Source organism: Idiotropiscis lumnitzeri, chromosome 6 (genome assembly GCF_059441095.1).
Source record: "Idiotropiscis lumnitzeri isolate Australia: NSW breed Sydney's pygmy pipehorse chromosome 6, RoL_Ilum_1.0, whole genome shotgun sequence".
In the NCBI taxonomy this organism is placed as follows: domain Eukaryota; kingdom Metazoa; phylum Chordata; class Actinopteri; order Syngnathiformes; family Syngnathidae; genus Idiotropiscis; species Idiotropiscis lumnitzeri.
In genome coordinates, this window is record NC_142396.1 from 13,893,584 (window position 1) to 13,911,651 (window position 18,068).

An 18,068-nucleotide genomic window follows, 5' to 3' on the forward strand; every position below is an offset into this window, starting at 1 on the left:
GCGTCCGCGGCTTCCACGGCAACCTTGTCGAGTCGACAGTCATGATGCGCAAAACACACATGGCTGTGCAGAGAGACGACAGTAAAGGATATTTTTACCGTTTATTTGTAGATACTCACGTAGTTAATAATTTCGTTGAACAGTATAGCTGTTGGCCTGAAACTGCATGTTCTAACCTTCTATATTAGCAGTTATGCATTTCGATCGACCGAACTTGAGGCTTGGAACGTAGTCATGGGGGACGCTCTACTTTATACATCAGCAAAACGACGTCATTATTTCACTAAATAATAATAATAATGATAATAATAATAGTAATAATAATATAAAATAATAATAATAATAATAATACATTTTTAAAAAGCATTACGGGTCAGCGACCGACGTATGTCTGCTTCTCTTTGTGCACGTATTCACCTAGTGGTAAAATATGGGGAGTGCATGATGGCGATACAGAATCTAATCATCCTTCCATTTTCGGCACACTGTTCATCCTGTTCAGGGGTTGCGGGCTGCTGGAGCTTATCCCAGCTGACTTCGGGTGAAAGCCGGACAACACAATGAACTCGTGAAGTCACAGAGTTACATATATAGACAGACAATCATTTGTTCTCATATTCACACGTCCCTCTGTGGGAATTGGGAACTGAACCCAAGCTGCCTGTACTGAAGCCTGGCGAATGTACCTATTAGTGACCTAGTGAGAGTCTAGTGATTAACTAAACCATCAGTGACATTGACTATTATCTAATCATTGCAGTTTGTATTTTCAATTATTTCCAAGAATATCCACTTCCCTTTCCGTGACTCTTCCAGTCTCCATGTGATTATGTTGTAACCTGCAGACTGATCAATTGTTACTGGTAAAGCTTCTTTTTAGGAGCAATTTATATTTATCATAAGTCATGCAGTATCATGGATCTGTATTCCTTTTCATGCAAAAATGTCGTGGGCAACAGGAGAGTTTGATGTTCTGTAATGTGTATCCACTTGTTGCCATTCATACAATAGAATAAATCATGGCCTACTGTGTTTAGATTACCTTAGTCTTTATTAAAACAATCCCAGATTTTTCGCAGAAAATTCAGAGTAAATTGTACCAGGTTCACAGTTTCTTTAGGATTCCTACTTTTTTTTTTTTAATTTTTAGACCTTTTTTTTGGTGGTGTGCTTTGAGATCACACGGCCCATCCGAGGGGGATGCAGCCAACTGGATACTACATATGCTCAGAAACCCATGTTGGTCCGGCAGCTATCAAACCCAGCAACATATAAAAAGCAGAGGCAACAAACTCATGTGACTTAACAGTTTATTGTAAATCCAAGACAAAGTGTGATTACATTTCTACACATATACAATATGCATATGTGAGCATACAAATTGTCATTAATAACTCGATTCACCTCGGAGACCGAAAAAATGATCAAAAGTAACAGTGAATAACAAGCTATAACATAGTATACCAGATTGCGCGCCCCCTCTTACCCTACTGTTAATAAAGAGGACAATTCAAATAACTAGTCTTCTATTTGACCAAGCTTATTGTCTAGCATGATCCAGTCAATTCATGACAATACAATTAGTTTCCCATCGCCTAATAGAAATCCACTCCATTTTTCTACAACGAAAATGATTAACAGAAGCACACAATGTCATAATAGTAACACAAGCACTTAGTAGCAACTGGTTAGGGAGTTGTAATTAATCCTTCTTATTGTCATTATATTCATTTAAACACTCTATAAAGCCAGTAAAGTATCCATCCTAATAACATACTTAATTAGAACAGGCTAGAGAGCAGGGCAAACACAGAACACTACATCAACAGGTAATAATAATAATAATAATGAAAAATAATGAGACAGCATATCCCAATAAACAAATAAGAAAAGTCGATAAAAAGAGAGTGTACAAGGAAATATTGCAGCACACATGAATAGAATTATTTTGATTAACAACAAAACCGGTCCGATGCTTTCAGAAAATAAACCAATGTTATAGCAGTCCTGTTTGACTAGATTATAAAAAAATGTGTGATGCTGCTCTTGGGCATTGTCGCCATTTTTCTCATATAATGTCACCGTAAGTTGGGGATTTAAGGAGCATAAATAGGAACATTTTACATACAATTTCACTTTGGTGGTTTTACTTAAAAAAAAACGACAATTATTATTGTCATTTTGGGGGGCTGGGTGTTCGACATGGTTTTAAAATGAGATTTCAATCTATTATTTAAAATTCTGAATTGCAGATTCCAACCATCCCGCAGAATATTACAATATTACAAATAAAGGTACTCTCCTGACTGTTCCCAAACGTTTGAAAAAGGAATATAATACTTACAATGGAACTGATTTACACTAATCATGTGACAAAAAAAACCCATACAACAACAGTCCTAAAAGCAATTTGAATTTCAGGATTTCCAACTTTTGTCAATTGAAATGATGAAATGAAATTAGTTACATATTATAAATATGCCACCCCCAGTGGAATGTTTCTCATTGTTTCACCAGACCTTTCGTTATAGTGCACTTTTTGACAGTTTAAATGTGAGTAAGACAAGCCCCAAAAAAGTGAAAGACTGCCTTCTACAAGTTTCTCTAATTTAAATGACATAATTTGGTGGTATGGTTGGTTATTTTGACGGCAGTACTAACAAAACAGGACGATGCTCACTTTAACAACGGAAAATATTTGCACATTTTGGTCACTGAGTCTACGTCAATGCTCACATTTCTGACCCCCACCTTCTTTTTTTTAACAATACACAAAACATTGGTTATGTGAAATTAAATGACAGACAACAGCGCATTACACAAAGTTATTTTCCACTATGTCTTAACTGGCTATAGAACTTGAGAAAATATAGGACCTCTAATCACAAGGATAGTGATATTTTACAAATCTCACAAATGCGCGTTTGCTGGAGTTTGGTGTATAATTATTGCAAACTGGGCACATACATATCCAAAGCTTTTTCAGATGTCAAATGTGACACATCCATATTGTGCATGTTCTCATGCTCTTAAAGGTATTGTTGGTCTTTTTTTTTTTTAAATAAATTAATTGACTAATTAATTAATTACGCCATTGTACTCCATGACATGGTTGGTACAAAAATCATCAATAAATGGCATATAAGCAAATTTGGAGGTTAAATTACAAACTTAATTTAGATAATTTGGGGCCCATAAGAAAGGGGAATACGTTCAAAAACAAACACAAAGAAATCTACAACTCTGATTAAATTCTGTGTATCTATGACTACACAAATTTAGAATGTGTATTGTGTTTGCACATGTGCATCTGTCTGATAGTGGGGAGCTTATTTCATAAAAGCACTTGTAAAGCATTTCAACGCTATTGCAAGACAGAGCGAGTGTCTTGCAGTGGCAGTGCTTGCACATTGCCAATGTGATCTCTTTGGTGGGAGAAGAAAAACAACTTAACAGTGAAATCAAGGGAAGTGACGTGGTGGTAGTGGGTGGGCGGGGTGTGTGGCATTTCGAAGGACAGCAGTCTAGCATACCAAATGCTAAATTCCCGCAAGCGGTGGAATGTTTCAGTAGTCTGTCTCATAACAATTTCAATAGCTTTCCCTTCTGCGCGTGTACTCAAGCCCAAACGGCCTTAAGGAGATGTTAGAAAAGAAACCAACAAAGAATAGTGTAATATATTAACAAATTGTTAACCAGCAATATTGGTTGCATGCTGGAACCAATGAGATCTGAGGAGAATTTTGAGGAAACAAGTACCAAGATAAAAGAAAAAAACAAACCAAAAAAACAATTACAATTTACCTTTGACCCAAACACAGTGGCCGGCAAATGACAAACATCCCATATAGGGTCCCATTGGATTATTGACACAATTTCTCTCACCTTCACTGAATACTAACTATAATAGAAATGAATGAGACACAATAAAAACACACATTCTGATAGAACACCCACAAGAATTATTGCAACAATCTCTAATCAAAATAAACACATGTACAGCCATGTTAAAAAAAATCAAATATTGTTAAATAAGAAGAAAAAGAAAAATCACTTCAAATGCACGTACTATGGCGTGAAGGAGAAGAAAGGGAAGGCTTTCACTAAACCAGCAGGAGTCCTCATGTGGCCACTGTGGACTGAATGTATCGTCAGCTATGAGGATTTGGAATTAAATAAAGCAGCAAATACACGCAGACAGCCCTATATGATTCTCTACGTGTTTATCCCAATTGGCTTGGCGGTGTACTTGCTGTGAACTAAGCTTGTTTCAACTTTGCCCTTCCAGGTGTACCCCACCCCTTTTTGTCACAATACTGTCCTATGATCTCGCTGGAAAATATAACTGACAGCAGTAAAACGATTCATGTGGCTTTAAACGTGGGCAATCAGGTATAAGTTCCTACCAACCACTCGGCCTCAGTGTTACTATCAACCTGCTCGGTGCCAACTTGCTACCATTGTATCGTTCCAAAGATAGAGTTGCCTTCACTCCCTATCGAAACAGAGCCAGTGCTTTTTAACCAGCGACTACCACACTCCCCTCAACCCTTTACTCATGTCAATGCAGTACCCTTCCATCATCTCTTGGCTGCCGCTGAGACAACTGTATCTCTCAGCCTGCACAACCCCGCCCCACAACCATGGCACAATCACTTTCTGTCAGGCCCCTCTCGGACTAGCTCTAAAAATGCAGAGCGACCTCTGGCGTCATAACTATGATCTATTCAATGAACATCACAATGAATTGAATGAATACTGTGAATTAAGAATTAAGCACATTTTAGGTGCCATAGAGACGGTGTTCTCACAAAATTTTACAAAAAAATCGAATCAGAGAATTAATCCTTTGCAGTGATGCACTGCAGAAAAATGACACATTGCCACGTGTAATCAAAACAAACTATATTTTGCCACAACATTGGATTGAATGGATATCTTTTTTCTGGAAATAACGCAAAAGTGACAAAGAACGATTTTAATAAAAAATGTAAGAACGAAACTCCTCCAAATCCAGTTTAAAAAAAACATCACCTACATCCCTGATGATGGTTCAGAATAAAAATATAATTAAAAAACAAAATGCCGGGTAAAAACAACAAAAACAAAGAGCATATCCAATGTTTGAAATCCATGGTTGATCAGAATTATTATATTCTAGATAATGTAAGAATGTACCAATATTCTGGGGAACATTGCAAAAAATGTTTCTTCAGAATTATTCCGAATAGTTAAAATAAACAAATGGAGGGTATTTTTAATTAATGACACATTTTCTTTTGCCACAGTCTTGTCTCATTTTCAGCTCAAAGATACTCATTCAAAAACAATTCTGATGTTTTTAAAGCAAAATTTGGCCAGGTGGCATGGTTATGAGTTGCACATCAAATAAATACAGCATATTAATGTCCATATTTCCAATCCCAGTGAATTACTTTTCAGAGATTTCTGATAATAAACAAACAACTCAATTATTTTGAGAACACGCTGTTACATCTATACCAAATACATTATTTGCATTTTAATTCAGAGCGATGCTGTAAGAAGAATTATCATGAATATCAATGACTTTGGTAAGTACCCCTGGCAAGTTATCTCATGCACATATAATAAAAATGCTCAGCTCCATCAACCTGATGGCATGATTCATCCTCATCTAAAGAACGCTGCCTTTAAGGACCACGCAAATGCAGTGGGAGCAAAGCCGACACCTGGAAGAGAGCTTTTGTGTCCCATCACAAGGCTTTCAAAGCAGGACAACACAACTCTTTGTTTCTCTTTTTGTGTTGTGTGGCCTTCCAAGTGGAGTAAACTGTGTTGTTACATTTGTAAGGCACTACGAGGGAACAAAACCTAAAGGGGGTGGACTACACACATGGCTGGCTGACAGTAGCACACACACACACGCACACGCGCACGCACACACACAGACAATCACATTGTACATGCCTATGTTATTATAACAAGTTTGTGCAATCACATCATAAAAGAGGAACAAATTAATCTATTGGCTTGAGGGAAGAAAGTTTCTTGAAAGTTCTCGAAACAAATGGGTGCAGACTGCTACATTCTATGAACGGGGTCCAGCTAAGACACCTATAGCTAAAACTGAAGTTTTGAGAAACACAAAAGAAATATACCTATAAATACATTACAAAAGTTTGTCTTCTGTTGGTTATATTTCCAGAAGCCTCCGGCTCGAGGAGATGGAGTGGAGGAAGTTGCCTCTCTTTTCTCTCGACACCAAAAGTGTGGAAATATTAAGACAGTTCAAGGCCATCAATATATATATTTTTTTTATCTTTGAAGAGCAGCAGGTTTCCGTATTTCACCTTCTCCCAATTATCTTGGGATTCCGAACTTCCAGTCTGTAACCCCTGTTCAGCAGTCCCTTGCCACAGTTAAGATGGGCAAAAAAAAATAAAAAAAATAATCAAGAATCCTCCACTGTCATTTCAAACTTCCCTGTAACACTAATGAAACATTACTTTCCATATAAAGTAAAGCCAAAATAAATCACATAAAAGCTAAGCTGGCCCTTTTCAGAGAAAAAAAAAACAATCAAAAGAAATCACCTTGAACTGTAACGCTTTAATCGAACTCCTGTCTTTCCCTCAGAGAATGACTGTGAATCTATTTTTCCTTCTTTTTCCTCCATCATATCTTCAAGTCATATGGGGCAGTTGGATGAGGATTGCAAAGTCCTCTGTCTCTGTTCACAAGTGGGGTTGAGGGTATGTCGAGTGTAGAGATGGGGCTAAGGATGGTTGGTGTGGAAGCAGCAGTGCCAAGTCAGCCTCTCCAGTGTCTTCTCTAGAGGTAAGGGTACTGGTTGACCTTGGTGGGGCTCAGTGGGTATCCAGTGTAGACAGTGGAGGCAGGCGAGGCGCTGATGTAGGCCTGGTGGGCAAACTGGGCCTGGTACTGGCTGTGGTGCAGGGTGGGTGAGGGCAGTACACGGTGGCCCATGGTGACTGGAACTTGGTGTACGATGCTTGGTGGATAGCTCCCATGCTGGACTGTGTGGCGTGCCGAGCCCTGTGACGCCACCAGGTGAGCCACTGCGCCGCTGGAGCCCAGAGCGGCGGGGCCCGTGTAGGTGTAGAGGTGAGGCTGGCTGGAGAGGTGCGTGGCAGCCAAGTGGGGATGCACGTTGACCGTGTGGGAGGGGCTGTTGTGATGGAAGGAGTATGGGGCCTGAGTGGCGATGGTGGGGGCGATGTAGGCCTGCTGGCGGCGATGACCTCCATTTCGGTCTGCTACCATGTGCTGCTGGGCCTGGAGGAGAGGGTGAAAGATGACACCATGACAAGGATGCATTTATTTTCTATTTTCAATTTTGTATAACATTATATAACTAACAGTCAGCAGAAACTTCCAAGTCATCTTTCGCCCTGTTTTGATAGCCGAATCAGCTCAATCAAATATTTTTTGTTCAATCTCTCTATATACGCACAGGTACATTTGATAGCTCCCTGGACAATGTGGCGGCAATGTATGTTGTGACTAAATTCAAACTTAGATCAATATGCAATAAACAGGATTCGTCGCCTTCACAAGGAGTGGAACTTACTAAAAATGCTTAAGACGATTTGAGAATATGCAGAAAGCCAGATTTGAAATGGAATGCCCACATTTGAGGCTTGGTCCAACCCGAGTGCATGTCTGACATCAAGGCGCTTAAGTGACAGACTTAAGTGTGTAGGAGGGGAAAAGCACAGAGCTGCATTCTTTTTCTGACTTAAGGAGATTTTAAACTGCACTTGCTTTATGCAGCTTTCAACCAGGGAGGACTCAAGCTTGCTTTAGTGGTTGCTGGTTGCTATACGACCAGACAGGAAGTAGCCTGAGCATTTTCCTGCTTGTTTGGATGCGACGTAAAGGAAGCTGCAGCTTGGCAATATGTATTTATAACTGTCCAAAAGGATTTACATTTGGTTAAGTTTTACTTTGACAGTTGCAACCTGTTATAGATACCTATTTTGGGTACCGAACATATTATTGGAAAACATTGTGAAGTCCGAGATCACTAAGAGTCTGTTTGTAAAATAAAAGTGCCTTCAAAACGGGTTATGTTGGAATCGTAGACTTTACCAAAATGTCCTGGTAAGGCACAAAGTGGTCTTGCCCTGACCCTGATTTATTATATATATACTGTATGTGCAATCTGTACCATAAAAGACGTTCAGTTAAGATCTCAAACTCATGCACATATACAGCTGTGTCGTGTCTTTATACCTGGCTGAGATTAAGAGGCTGCTGCTGGAGGGGGTGTGGTCCTGAGCGCTGCTGTCTGTACGATGCAGTCACCCCACCTGGGATGTGAGGGTTGCCCGAAACCACTCCGTTGGAGGATTTGTACTTATAAACGGAATTGTGATGATTCATTGTATCTGCACAGAAGGAGGTGAAATCTTGGTTAATTGAGATTAGCTACTTAGAAATTGTTGGCGAAGCATGAGGCTGTGTTAATGTGACTTGATGAGTTACCTGGCATCAAGCGTTCACACTCATTCACAACCTCGCTGGTCTGAGTTTTAAGAGGGGGGATGATGATTGTGCGTGGGTTGCCGTTGTTGTAGTTGTCCAGTACGGTGGTCTTTGAGTCAAAGCTGTTGTTGTTGTTGTTATTGGCGGGTCTAGACTCCACAGTGTAAGGGCTGATGTTGCTGGAACAGTCGGTGTCAGGTGAATCGTGGACAGTCACACAACTGATCACATTCTTCCTTTGCTTCGACGATGAGCTGGAGGGAATATAATGGAACAGAGAGTTGGGCGACAAATTATACTGCTTGGATTGTGATAATTGCAGTGAGTTGGAATACTAGAGGGGATACACATAGAAAGTAAAGTAACGTTGGGATTTTTGAGTTCACCATCATCAGAAAATATGATCAGTTTCAATTGACACTGTCAGGGACTAATTCAATTCAACAATACATATATGACTGTGGCGGCACGGTGGACGATGGTTTGTATGATGACCTCACGGTCCAGAGGTGCAGGGTTTGATTCCAGCTCTGGCTTTCCTATTGCACTGGAGAGGGGAGCCCTCTAATCTCGTTGCACACTTGAGTACAATGACAATAAAGGTATTTCTAATTCCTGTGTGGAGTTTGCACATTTTCCCTGTGCCTGTGTGGGTTTTCTCCGTGTACTCCGGTTTCCGACCACATTCCAAAAACATGCATGGAAGGTTGATTCGACGCTCTTAATTGTCACTGTGTATGATTTTGAGCGTGAGTGGTTGTTTGTCTTTGTGTGCCTTACAATTGGCTGGGAACCAATTCAGGGTGTACCCCACCCATGGCCCGCAGATGGCTGGGATAGGCTCCAGCACACCCTCGTAAGGATAAGTGGCTTGGATAATGGACGCAAGGATGCATTACTTTGGATGTGGATTGACGTGTTGCACAACTGCACTACGTAATACTAAATGCTCTTTCAAACTTTGTTTTGTTGAACATAAAGGTATGTTTTCATTTTTTAAATTCATTCAGCAACTTTAGTACCGTATATGGACAGAAACACATTTGAATATGAACAGCAAATTACAACCCTAGTAAGAAATATTTAGTTATTTAAGTAATAACGCTCTGATAGGCAATCAAAAGATTATTGCCCTTAACAAGGCAAAACATTCGATTGGGCAAAATGTACAGCATTGTAATTTCAACCCAAGAACAACAATGTGTCAGAATTTCTGAATTATATCAACAACATTAAAATAGCTTCAACCCATAACATTAGGTTAGTACACTAAAAGAAAATAACAGCATTGTGTGCTCTAATTGAAATCAGATTCATGTGGCAGTTGCGAGAAAAAGCTTTGTTTGGACTCTTCTCTGAGAATGCTCTACTTTGGGGAATTTTATAATGCCTATAATCACATGTGCTCAATTTCACTCAACACGCACAACCGCTGACAATTTTCAATAGCAGCACTTGCAATGGTAGCCATTATTATATTTCTTCCAAAAGACAGCACTGACCCATTATTATGTTTGTGATCATCTTCCTCATCTGTGTCACTACTGATGGTGATGATGCTGACCGCGGGGCTGGGTGTGTCAGGGATGATGATGGTCTGTCTGGGGACGTGCTGCTGATGTGGATGGCTGCGGGTGGTGCTGGAAGCCTGCCCGGCCTCAATAGTCCCCCAGCCGCTCCCCCCACCGCCCTGCGGTAGAGGGCAAATGGAGGCTGAGCTGCTCTGGAGCACAGCGCACCGTGGGGGCGTGTTCTCCTTCACCCTCTTGGAACGCTGTGGCGACAGCACTGCCTGAGTGGACGACACTTCGTATGCTGAAGTGTTCCTTTAAGGCAGAAAGACAGAATTAGAAGTAAGAATGAAAACAGGTAGAAGGACACATATGTTAACAATGACATTAATCTTTATATGTGTGTCCAACTTGTGGTTCAATCGCTTTTGCTTTAGTTTTAGTGTTTGTGATGTAAGTATATACAGACGCAACTCAATAAATTCACACGCAATTTGAAAAGGTAAAGTTGTCAAATTCAAAGAGTGAAATTCCTTAATATACTGAATCATTAAAGGAGAAGTCAACCCAAAAACTTTCTTTGCAATAATATGTCGTATGTGCCTCGATGTGTCAAAACACGGCATTCTGATTTCCATTTTTGTTTGTGGAATATGAGTTAAGCAGCAAAGTATTTGAATATGTCATGATAGCATTTCTAATACAACCAATCTGTGATGCACAGGTGGTCGCTGTAGCTTGGCCAATGTAATTGTCATTACCACACACCTGGCAGAATTCTGGTGCTGTTTGTTCTTTTTGGAAGATGAGTTATGATTGGACGAGGGTTGTCTCATAACATGTGCCACTCCAACATTGAGCGTCTGGTTGGATGGGAGAGTGACGTGGCCAGCCAACAAGGCTGGCTGCTGCATGATGGGATTGTAATGGCTGCCATGAGGGTGGGAATTCCTGTAGTCAAAAAACAGTTTTCAAACAATATTGTTAAAAGAAGACACGGACATACATTTTTCCTTTGCAAATCATACAGCACATTGAATGGAATTTGTTACATATGCAGGTAAACCTCGTCTTAAGATCACACACAAAAGACCTTGAAAATAATACAATTGCATTTTCCGGAACCGATTGACATATGAAGTAAAGTCAACATTTTATTTGAAAACTTTACCACTCATCATCCCTCTGATCTGTTTAAATCCTTAACATATTCATCTATAAATATATTTTTTCAAAGTTTAAGTGAATTTCAAGAACACTCTCTTATACACACTAATTTTTTTTACATCAAAAGTTAACCAAGAATTTGCATAGTAATAAAGAGAGGCACCCTGTGAAATTCAAGAAGCCTGTGAAGTACAAGTTCTGTACTGTAGTAGTTTTTTCCCCCTGAGCCAGCAGGTGTCAGTAGTAACGTTTTTAAAAAGAAGACAAGATGATTAGTGGGAATAAGTGATGTACGGTGCAAAAAGGGAGGGCAGAGGAGATGACACCAGCTGCGGAGTGATAGCTCTGCAGAGGAAGTGCGACACTTTCCGGATTGACTCTCTGTAGACCACAGAGCTACTTGGGAGGGGAGGGAGAAACAAGTTGGGAGAGGAGGAGGTGGGTTGGGCGTGATGGGGGACGTCGTGGGGGTGTACAATCGTCACACATGGAATCAGTGTAAACATACATGTGCCCCGCAACTCTGCACATACTCATTATAAATCTGCATCCTGCTTCTCTCCCTGCTGATTGCCTTCTCGCTTCAGTCCATCCATTTGTCAAGGCGTCTCACTGACAGGCATAGCGTCCTTTCATGTTCATCTCGCCCATCTCCCTGAGGTGAATCTGCTTTTATAAACGCACTAGCGTTCTTGTGATTCGATAAAGATAAAGGACAGGTTGTCAGGGAGATACTGACTACTCAGTCAATCACTTTTCCTTCTTGGTATATTACTTGTGGACCTCTAACAGCCATCAACACGATTGTGTGTTTTATTTTTCTGAACTGATGACCTGCGAAATATAAATGCCTTTCAATTCGGAAAGTGCTCGAATGACAAAAGTTGAAGATTCTTTTTCCTACTATTGAAAGAGAAAATATGTCAAAACCGTTGACTGGCACTGGATGGCCTGCCAAGCACATGATTGCTGAGGGCCACATTGACGGTTACAAAAGGATATACATTTTCTGGGAACGTAACGTAATTCTTTGCCGAGAAGTTAATCTTGAGGATTTTGGAAGCATTTTTAAAAAATAACACATACTTTGGAATAATAAAGTTTTTTTTTTGCGTTGATCTATTTGTGAATATAAAATTCTTTCAATGAACAACAGAAAACATGAATGTTGCCTCGAATGGACAATTATTTGACTACCATTGATCTGCATGTGATGTGATGGAGAAATGCATAGCACATATTTTTTGTAAGTGCATGGCCTCAATAGCCTTGCGCAAGTAGCACGCTGATTTTATGGGACTCTGGCATGTTTTAAAGTAACCAGATTGTATTTCTTCGTATTGTGTAACGTTTCTAAATTCACAGATTCAGTGAGGAATTGGTGTTGCTTACCTCCAGTTGGTAAGAGGCTGTGTGCTGCTCATGGATTCGGGAATGACGGCGGCATGCTGAACTGAGGTGTGCGTGAGCTGCTGCCAGGCTGGAGGCAGCAGGATCTGCTGGGTGCCGCTGGGCCAAGCCTGCTGAGGTTGGACGAGACACAATAGGGCGTAAATACAGAGCGGGATTAAATGAAAAGTGGAGATTAAAAAGACAATAAAGGAAGACACATTAATCTATTGTGGAAAGTTTACGACGTAGCATGAATACATTATATATTTGGATGATTAGTTTTTAGGGTGTGATAAATCAATGTTTCCCAGCGATGCAAAAGCAACAAAATTGGCCTCAAGAGTGTGTGTGTGTTGTGCATGTGAGCATCTAGCTGGGATAGATTTACCGGTAGTTGAAAAAGTAGTTACGTTTTTAGTTATTCAAGTAATGGTGAAGAGCTTCCACAAAACCCAATTTTACTTAAGATATTGTGTAAACCTTAAATTAAAGTCACAATACAATGATTTGAAAATCCTAAAATGTAGTGAATCCAAATTAATCCCATTCAAATCAAATAAATTTAACGTTTAAACAGATATTTTATATTTTATATATATATATTTTTTTCATTATTATTTTTTTTTAAACAAATATTCTCTCATTTTGAATTCAATGCATGTGACATGTTACAAAAAGCTGGGGGCAGGGCAAAAACAAAACAAAAAAAAAAAACTGCAGAAGCTCAAAACTCCAAAAACACTCAAAAAAAACAAAAAACATTCCGCATGTGAACAAATTAACTGGAAACAGGTGAATGTCATGATTAGGTAAAGACGATCATCCCCAGAAGGCTCAGTTGTTCACAAGCAAGGATAGGGCAAAGTGTGAACAACTGCGTGAGCATCAGTTTAGGAGATCGACTGATGCAAAGTGTGCTGTGGTCTGATGAGTCCACAATTAAAATTGTTTTTGGGAATCATGGGCGTCGTGTCCTCCGGACAAAAGGATAAAAGGACCATCTGGGATGTTATCAGCACAAACTTCAATAGCCAACCTCTGTGACGGTATGTTTTGTGTTTTCCATTTTACACAATTTCCCTATTTCACTGGAATTGGGGTTTGTACTTTCTGTAAAGGAAAAGAGAAACAGGCACTGTGGATGTGTGGATATGTGCATGTCTGGCTGAGTGAGCATGTTCGTGCGGTACGCTGTGTAACCCTAATAGTTTATGCAGTTCTATTGATTAGTACTATAATGTCTAATGAATCGTTCATTTAATACCACTTGCAAACACAAGCACATTTAAACACTGTGAAAGGAAAACTAAGAAAAGGGCACGTAAGAGAGCAGCCCATCTGCACACATGGCACAATTACCCAGTTTTTTTTTTTAAAAAGATCATCCTTAACGTATTCATCTATTAACTTTGGATGCATTTGGCAGGGAAAGTTTTCCATGTCCAAGTCTGAAGATGCAAGGGGCGTCTTCCTTCTCAGTGTTTTCTAATGAAACATTCTGCCATTTGAGATGGCTTTTACATCTTAGGCCCTTTATCAACATGCCATTATGACATGCTAATACATCCATCCATCTGCTGCTCCTCCTCCTTTTGCAAACTATCTCCACTGCTGGCTCCCTGCATGCCTTTCTCACCAGGCGTCTGTGTTGTGTAACCAGTCTGTCTGCCCTGAAATGGTAACCCAGTTAAGAGGAGCTTTTTTTTTTCTACTCACAGAGCCCACCAGTACTATCAGCAGCCCACCGCCTCCCACCTCTGCCAAACACTCCCCGGGTGAAAACCCTTTGTCACCTCGGGGCTCTGAAAGCCACAACTCTCACTCCCTGATTGTTTTCACATTTTCTGCATTCCTGCACCAGATAAAGGTTTTGTTGGTTTCCCTGCCTCACTGCTTTGGGGCCTTCTTCTCTGTGCACACCCATGAAGGTTGGGGCATAACCTCTAAGAGGTGAACATAGTGGGCATGGAGGGGAAGGGGGGCCAGGTGGGGAGAAAGCAAGCCACCACCAATCAAAGCAAACCTGCGAGACCTCCTACAGTGAATGAATAAACACAGGGATACATCCATACAGGCAGTTATGAGGTGTGCTGCATGCTAGTTCATATAAACCATCTGCTTATGTTAACGGCTACTTTGTGCCTTTTATTTAACATGCATGCACAGACAGCGGGTATACTGTACATGCAGACAAGCGGTGTGAGGATCTGCATTTGAAGCACAAATCAATGCAATTTAAATCTCCTGCCTTCATAACAAGACATTTTATTTTGTCCTTAATAGATTCATGATGTATTGAAGGATTTGGTGAATCTGTGAATTCTCTGGTCTTTAGGGGCCAGATTTAAGCTTCCCCTGACCTCTTAAGGTCCTCTGAGGCCTCTAATTCGGAGCGGCTGATTCGGAAGCAGCCCTGGAGCTAATCACCATTTGGTATCTGACAGATTAAGCCACCATAGAAACACAGGCATGCTCTCACACATATACACACACACTCAAGGGCTTTGCCGCCTGTATGCCTGCCTATTGCATGATTAACTGGAGATAAGGGAGTACTTCAAACTCCCAAGATCCACAGAGATATTTAAAGCCGTCCTGGAAATTTCCATAGGTGGAGTGTTGATGGCAGTGATCGACAGAAAGAGCGGTGCACAATAACTTTTACTTTCTATTACATTAACATCTAAACGTCACCAGCTCCAATGATCAATACAGGCTTCAGCCTGTGTGTAGGGCTGCATCGACAGTAAGTGAGGAGAACACAGAGAGGGAGAGGCTGAAAGTAATGCACAGAAAAGCTCAACCTAAGACCAAAAAAAAAAAAAAATGAGGCGGGAAAAAGCAGCAAGAAGGGGCCAGGTCATCAACATATTGTTTTAAAATATCAGCAAGCACTTTAATCATTAACTTTTCACTGTAAGGAGAACTTTATTAAGATGGTGCGGAGGCTCTGTTGAAGACATTTTCTTCAAAAACCTTTGTGATGAACTAATAAATGATCCGACCTTGCTGAGTTCCGAAATCAGTGACCTCCAACTTCACAAATGCTCATTCGAATGTTTGAAAAAAAAAAAAGATGACAAAAATCTTGCAAAAAGAAGCGCGGGAGCTGATATAACAGCGGCTTTTTTACTTTCTTCTATTTTAGCTTTCTGTAGGTGGAATGGCCCACTTCTGCCCACAGAGCGTATATGACTATTATTATTATTCAAAATGGAATGCCTTTGTACCTGAGTAAGGAGGCCTGGTTGGATCTGCAGAGGCTGGGCACCGGGGGCCTGTGTCACTATGGGAACAGCATTCTCCATCCGCATGGAGTAACCGTTGTGCTTAGAAGGCGATGCCTGCAGTCCTGCGAAGGAGCAGAAAACAAACAGGATGTCAACAAATCATAATACAAATAAGCAACTCATGCTAGAAGGCAATAATCATGTTCCTAATTATGGACAAACAAGTCTATTTCACAGAATATGAATCAAATGACAAATAAAAGCAATTGCCTGAAAGCGATATTGTTTGTGGGCCGTGTTGAACTGTGAGGGTGAAATTGTATCCAAGACCTTTTTATCATCGTATCATAGTTATCATGGGGTAGTTGGTGGAATGCAGTAAAACTAAGAAAACATTCAAGAAATGGCCGTTTTTTTGCACATGGGAGAACACAATAGCGGATTAAAAGTGCACGGTTAAAAAAAATTAAATCAGTGGCGTGTAAAATCAATTGCTACTTATAAGTTTAAAAGTAGCCTCTAAAACTTGACATTTTTCGCATAACAACCATTATGCAAATGTTTAGGTTTTTATCTTAAAATTTCCAAATATCGCAAGTGTCAATTCCTTTATTTTGGTTTTACCAATGGTTCTGTGTGTGCAAATTCATTGTGACGGCTCTACCTTGGAAGCCAGGAGGACAGACGATGAGCGCCTGCTGGAAGGGATCGGGCCGGGCAGCGCAGAGCTGAGGAGCCCCCGTCTGCAGGGGCAGGCTCCGTTGGGCCACAGCTGCCATGGAGGCAGCGGAGGGCTGGTAGAGTGCAGATTGGTAGTTTAGTATGGAGACATCAGGACTTGCAAAGGAAAGGGTGGAATTGTTGTTGGAGGAGGGAGGCAGGTTGGTGGCCTAAAGGAATGATGGGACCAAAATGAAAAAAAAAAGTGAGAGGCTGACATTGATGGGAAAAGCAGGCAGAAATGCCTAAAGGTGTGGAAAACAAAGAATAGAGGAGGCACAATCAAGACTTCAATAAAGAAAGTGGATTGCCAGGCATCGATGGAAACCAACAGAGATGACACAGACTGTGATGTTAAATGTATTTTGACAAAATAATGACAGGCAATCAATGCACAAAATATGAACCCAATCAGGCGTAATGGAGCACCATGCCATGTTTAAACTGAACGAATGTACTGATTCGCAAGCTTTTAATTTTCCCATGCAACAATAGTGTGATTGCCATGTGCAACACTAGCTAAGACATAAACAAAAATGTGATTGAATTAAAGAGACCACCAATCTGCTGGCTTCTTCTAAACAATGCAGCATTGCACAAGACAATTGTTGAATTTTATTGGTTCAAATGTCGATTGACATGGTAAATGGAGTGCACAAAAAATGACAATGGGCCTCTATAATGAGCCGCTAGGAAATTTGTCGCAACCTACAAATCAATATGCTTGACAAGAATAATTTTTCACCTCCAACAATCATCCATCAATTATGGAACCTTCTCACTCTAGTCCAGCATGTCATAAATAAGATGTTTAGAATACTACAACACCCAGGACACAGCCCAGAATCAAACAAATCTTTCAGACACTTTTTGCTCGGTTTGTGTACAGAATTTGATATAAATACAACATATGGGTAGCGAAAAATATGTAGCATGTATTTTCATTGACCCATGTATTCTTTTTAGTGTATTTGCTGAATGCAAAGGGAGGGAGCATAATCAATATGACATTGTGACATTCATCATAAATATGTGAAAGAAGCTAAATACGAGGCAAAGATGTTGGTCCGCTTTGCACATTAATAATCTTTTTATAAGATCAGGGCAACTAAAGGATGTTGAATCTGTGTAAATCACAACAAATATCAAGTGCCGTTGCATCCTACACAGTAAATTTCACGAGTACATTGTATTCTAGATCACAGTAAAAAAAAAAAAAAAAATTAGAGTAAAATATTCTGTGTGTAAAATTCAGTGTAAATTACTCAAAGTCAATTTTACATTGAATATTTTACTCTCAAATTTTACTTTGTTTACTGGGAGCAAATATAGTCTTTTTAGAATAAAATATGCTCCAAGAAATTTACTGTTAGGTAAACAGTGTGAGCAAGATGCTTCAATTGAGTTGCAAATACCAAAATTTCAAATCATTGACTAAAGACTTTCAGGATGTAGAATCTAAAACCGGCAAAGTCAAGTCAGCAGTTCCGATTCCACACCATGCGGAAGCAGTAAAGTGCCGCAAGCTCAATCCAGTGAAAATGGAGAGAAGAGAAGA

General features: G+C 40.2%; 1 protein-coding gene across 4 annotated transcripts in view; it reads right to left on the minus strand.

Annotated features, from left to right (window-relative positions):
* Nucleotides 1-1,293: 1,293 nt before the first annotated feature.
* hipk2 (homeodomain interacting protein kinase 2) overlaps nucleotides 1,294-18,068 on the minus strand; it is a 70,401-nt gene continuing 53,626 nt past the window's right edge. Inside the window, exons 8-15 of one of the 4 annotated variants that reach the window (XM_088298329.1) lie at nucleotides 16,455-16,584; nucleotides 15,791-15,912; nucleotides 12,561-12,688; nucleotides 10,770-10,952; nucleotides 9,993-10,316; nucleotides 8,491-8,744; nucleotides 8,239-8,393; nucleotides 1,294-7,278 (exon numbers count right to left, since the gene is read on the minus strand). In XM_088298329.1, coding sequence (XP_088154455.1) covers nucleotides 6,814-7,278; nucleotides 8,239-8,393; nucleotides 8,491-8,744; nucleotides 9,993-10,316; nucleotides 10,770-10,952; nucleotides 12,561-12,688; nucleotides 15,791-15,912; nucleotides 16,455-16,584 — 1,761 coding nt within the window. In that variant the 3' untranslated portion in view covers nucleotides 1,294-6,813. Of the gene's footprint in view, nucleotides 7,279-8,238; nucleotides 8,394-8,490; nucleotides 8,745-9,992; nucleotides 10,317-10,769; nucleotides 10,953-12,560; nucleotides 12,692-15,790; nucleotides 15,913-16,454; nucleotides 16,681-18,068 lie in introns of all 4 variants that reach the window. The other 3 variants (XM_088298328.1, XM_088298327.1, XM_088298326.1) reach the window with 3 other exon arrangements.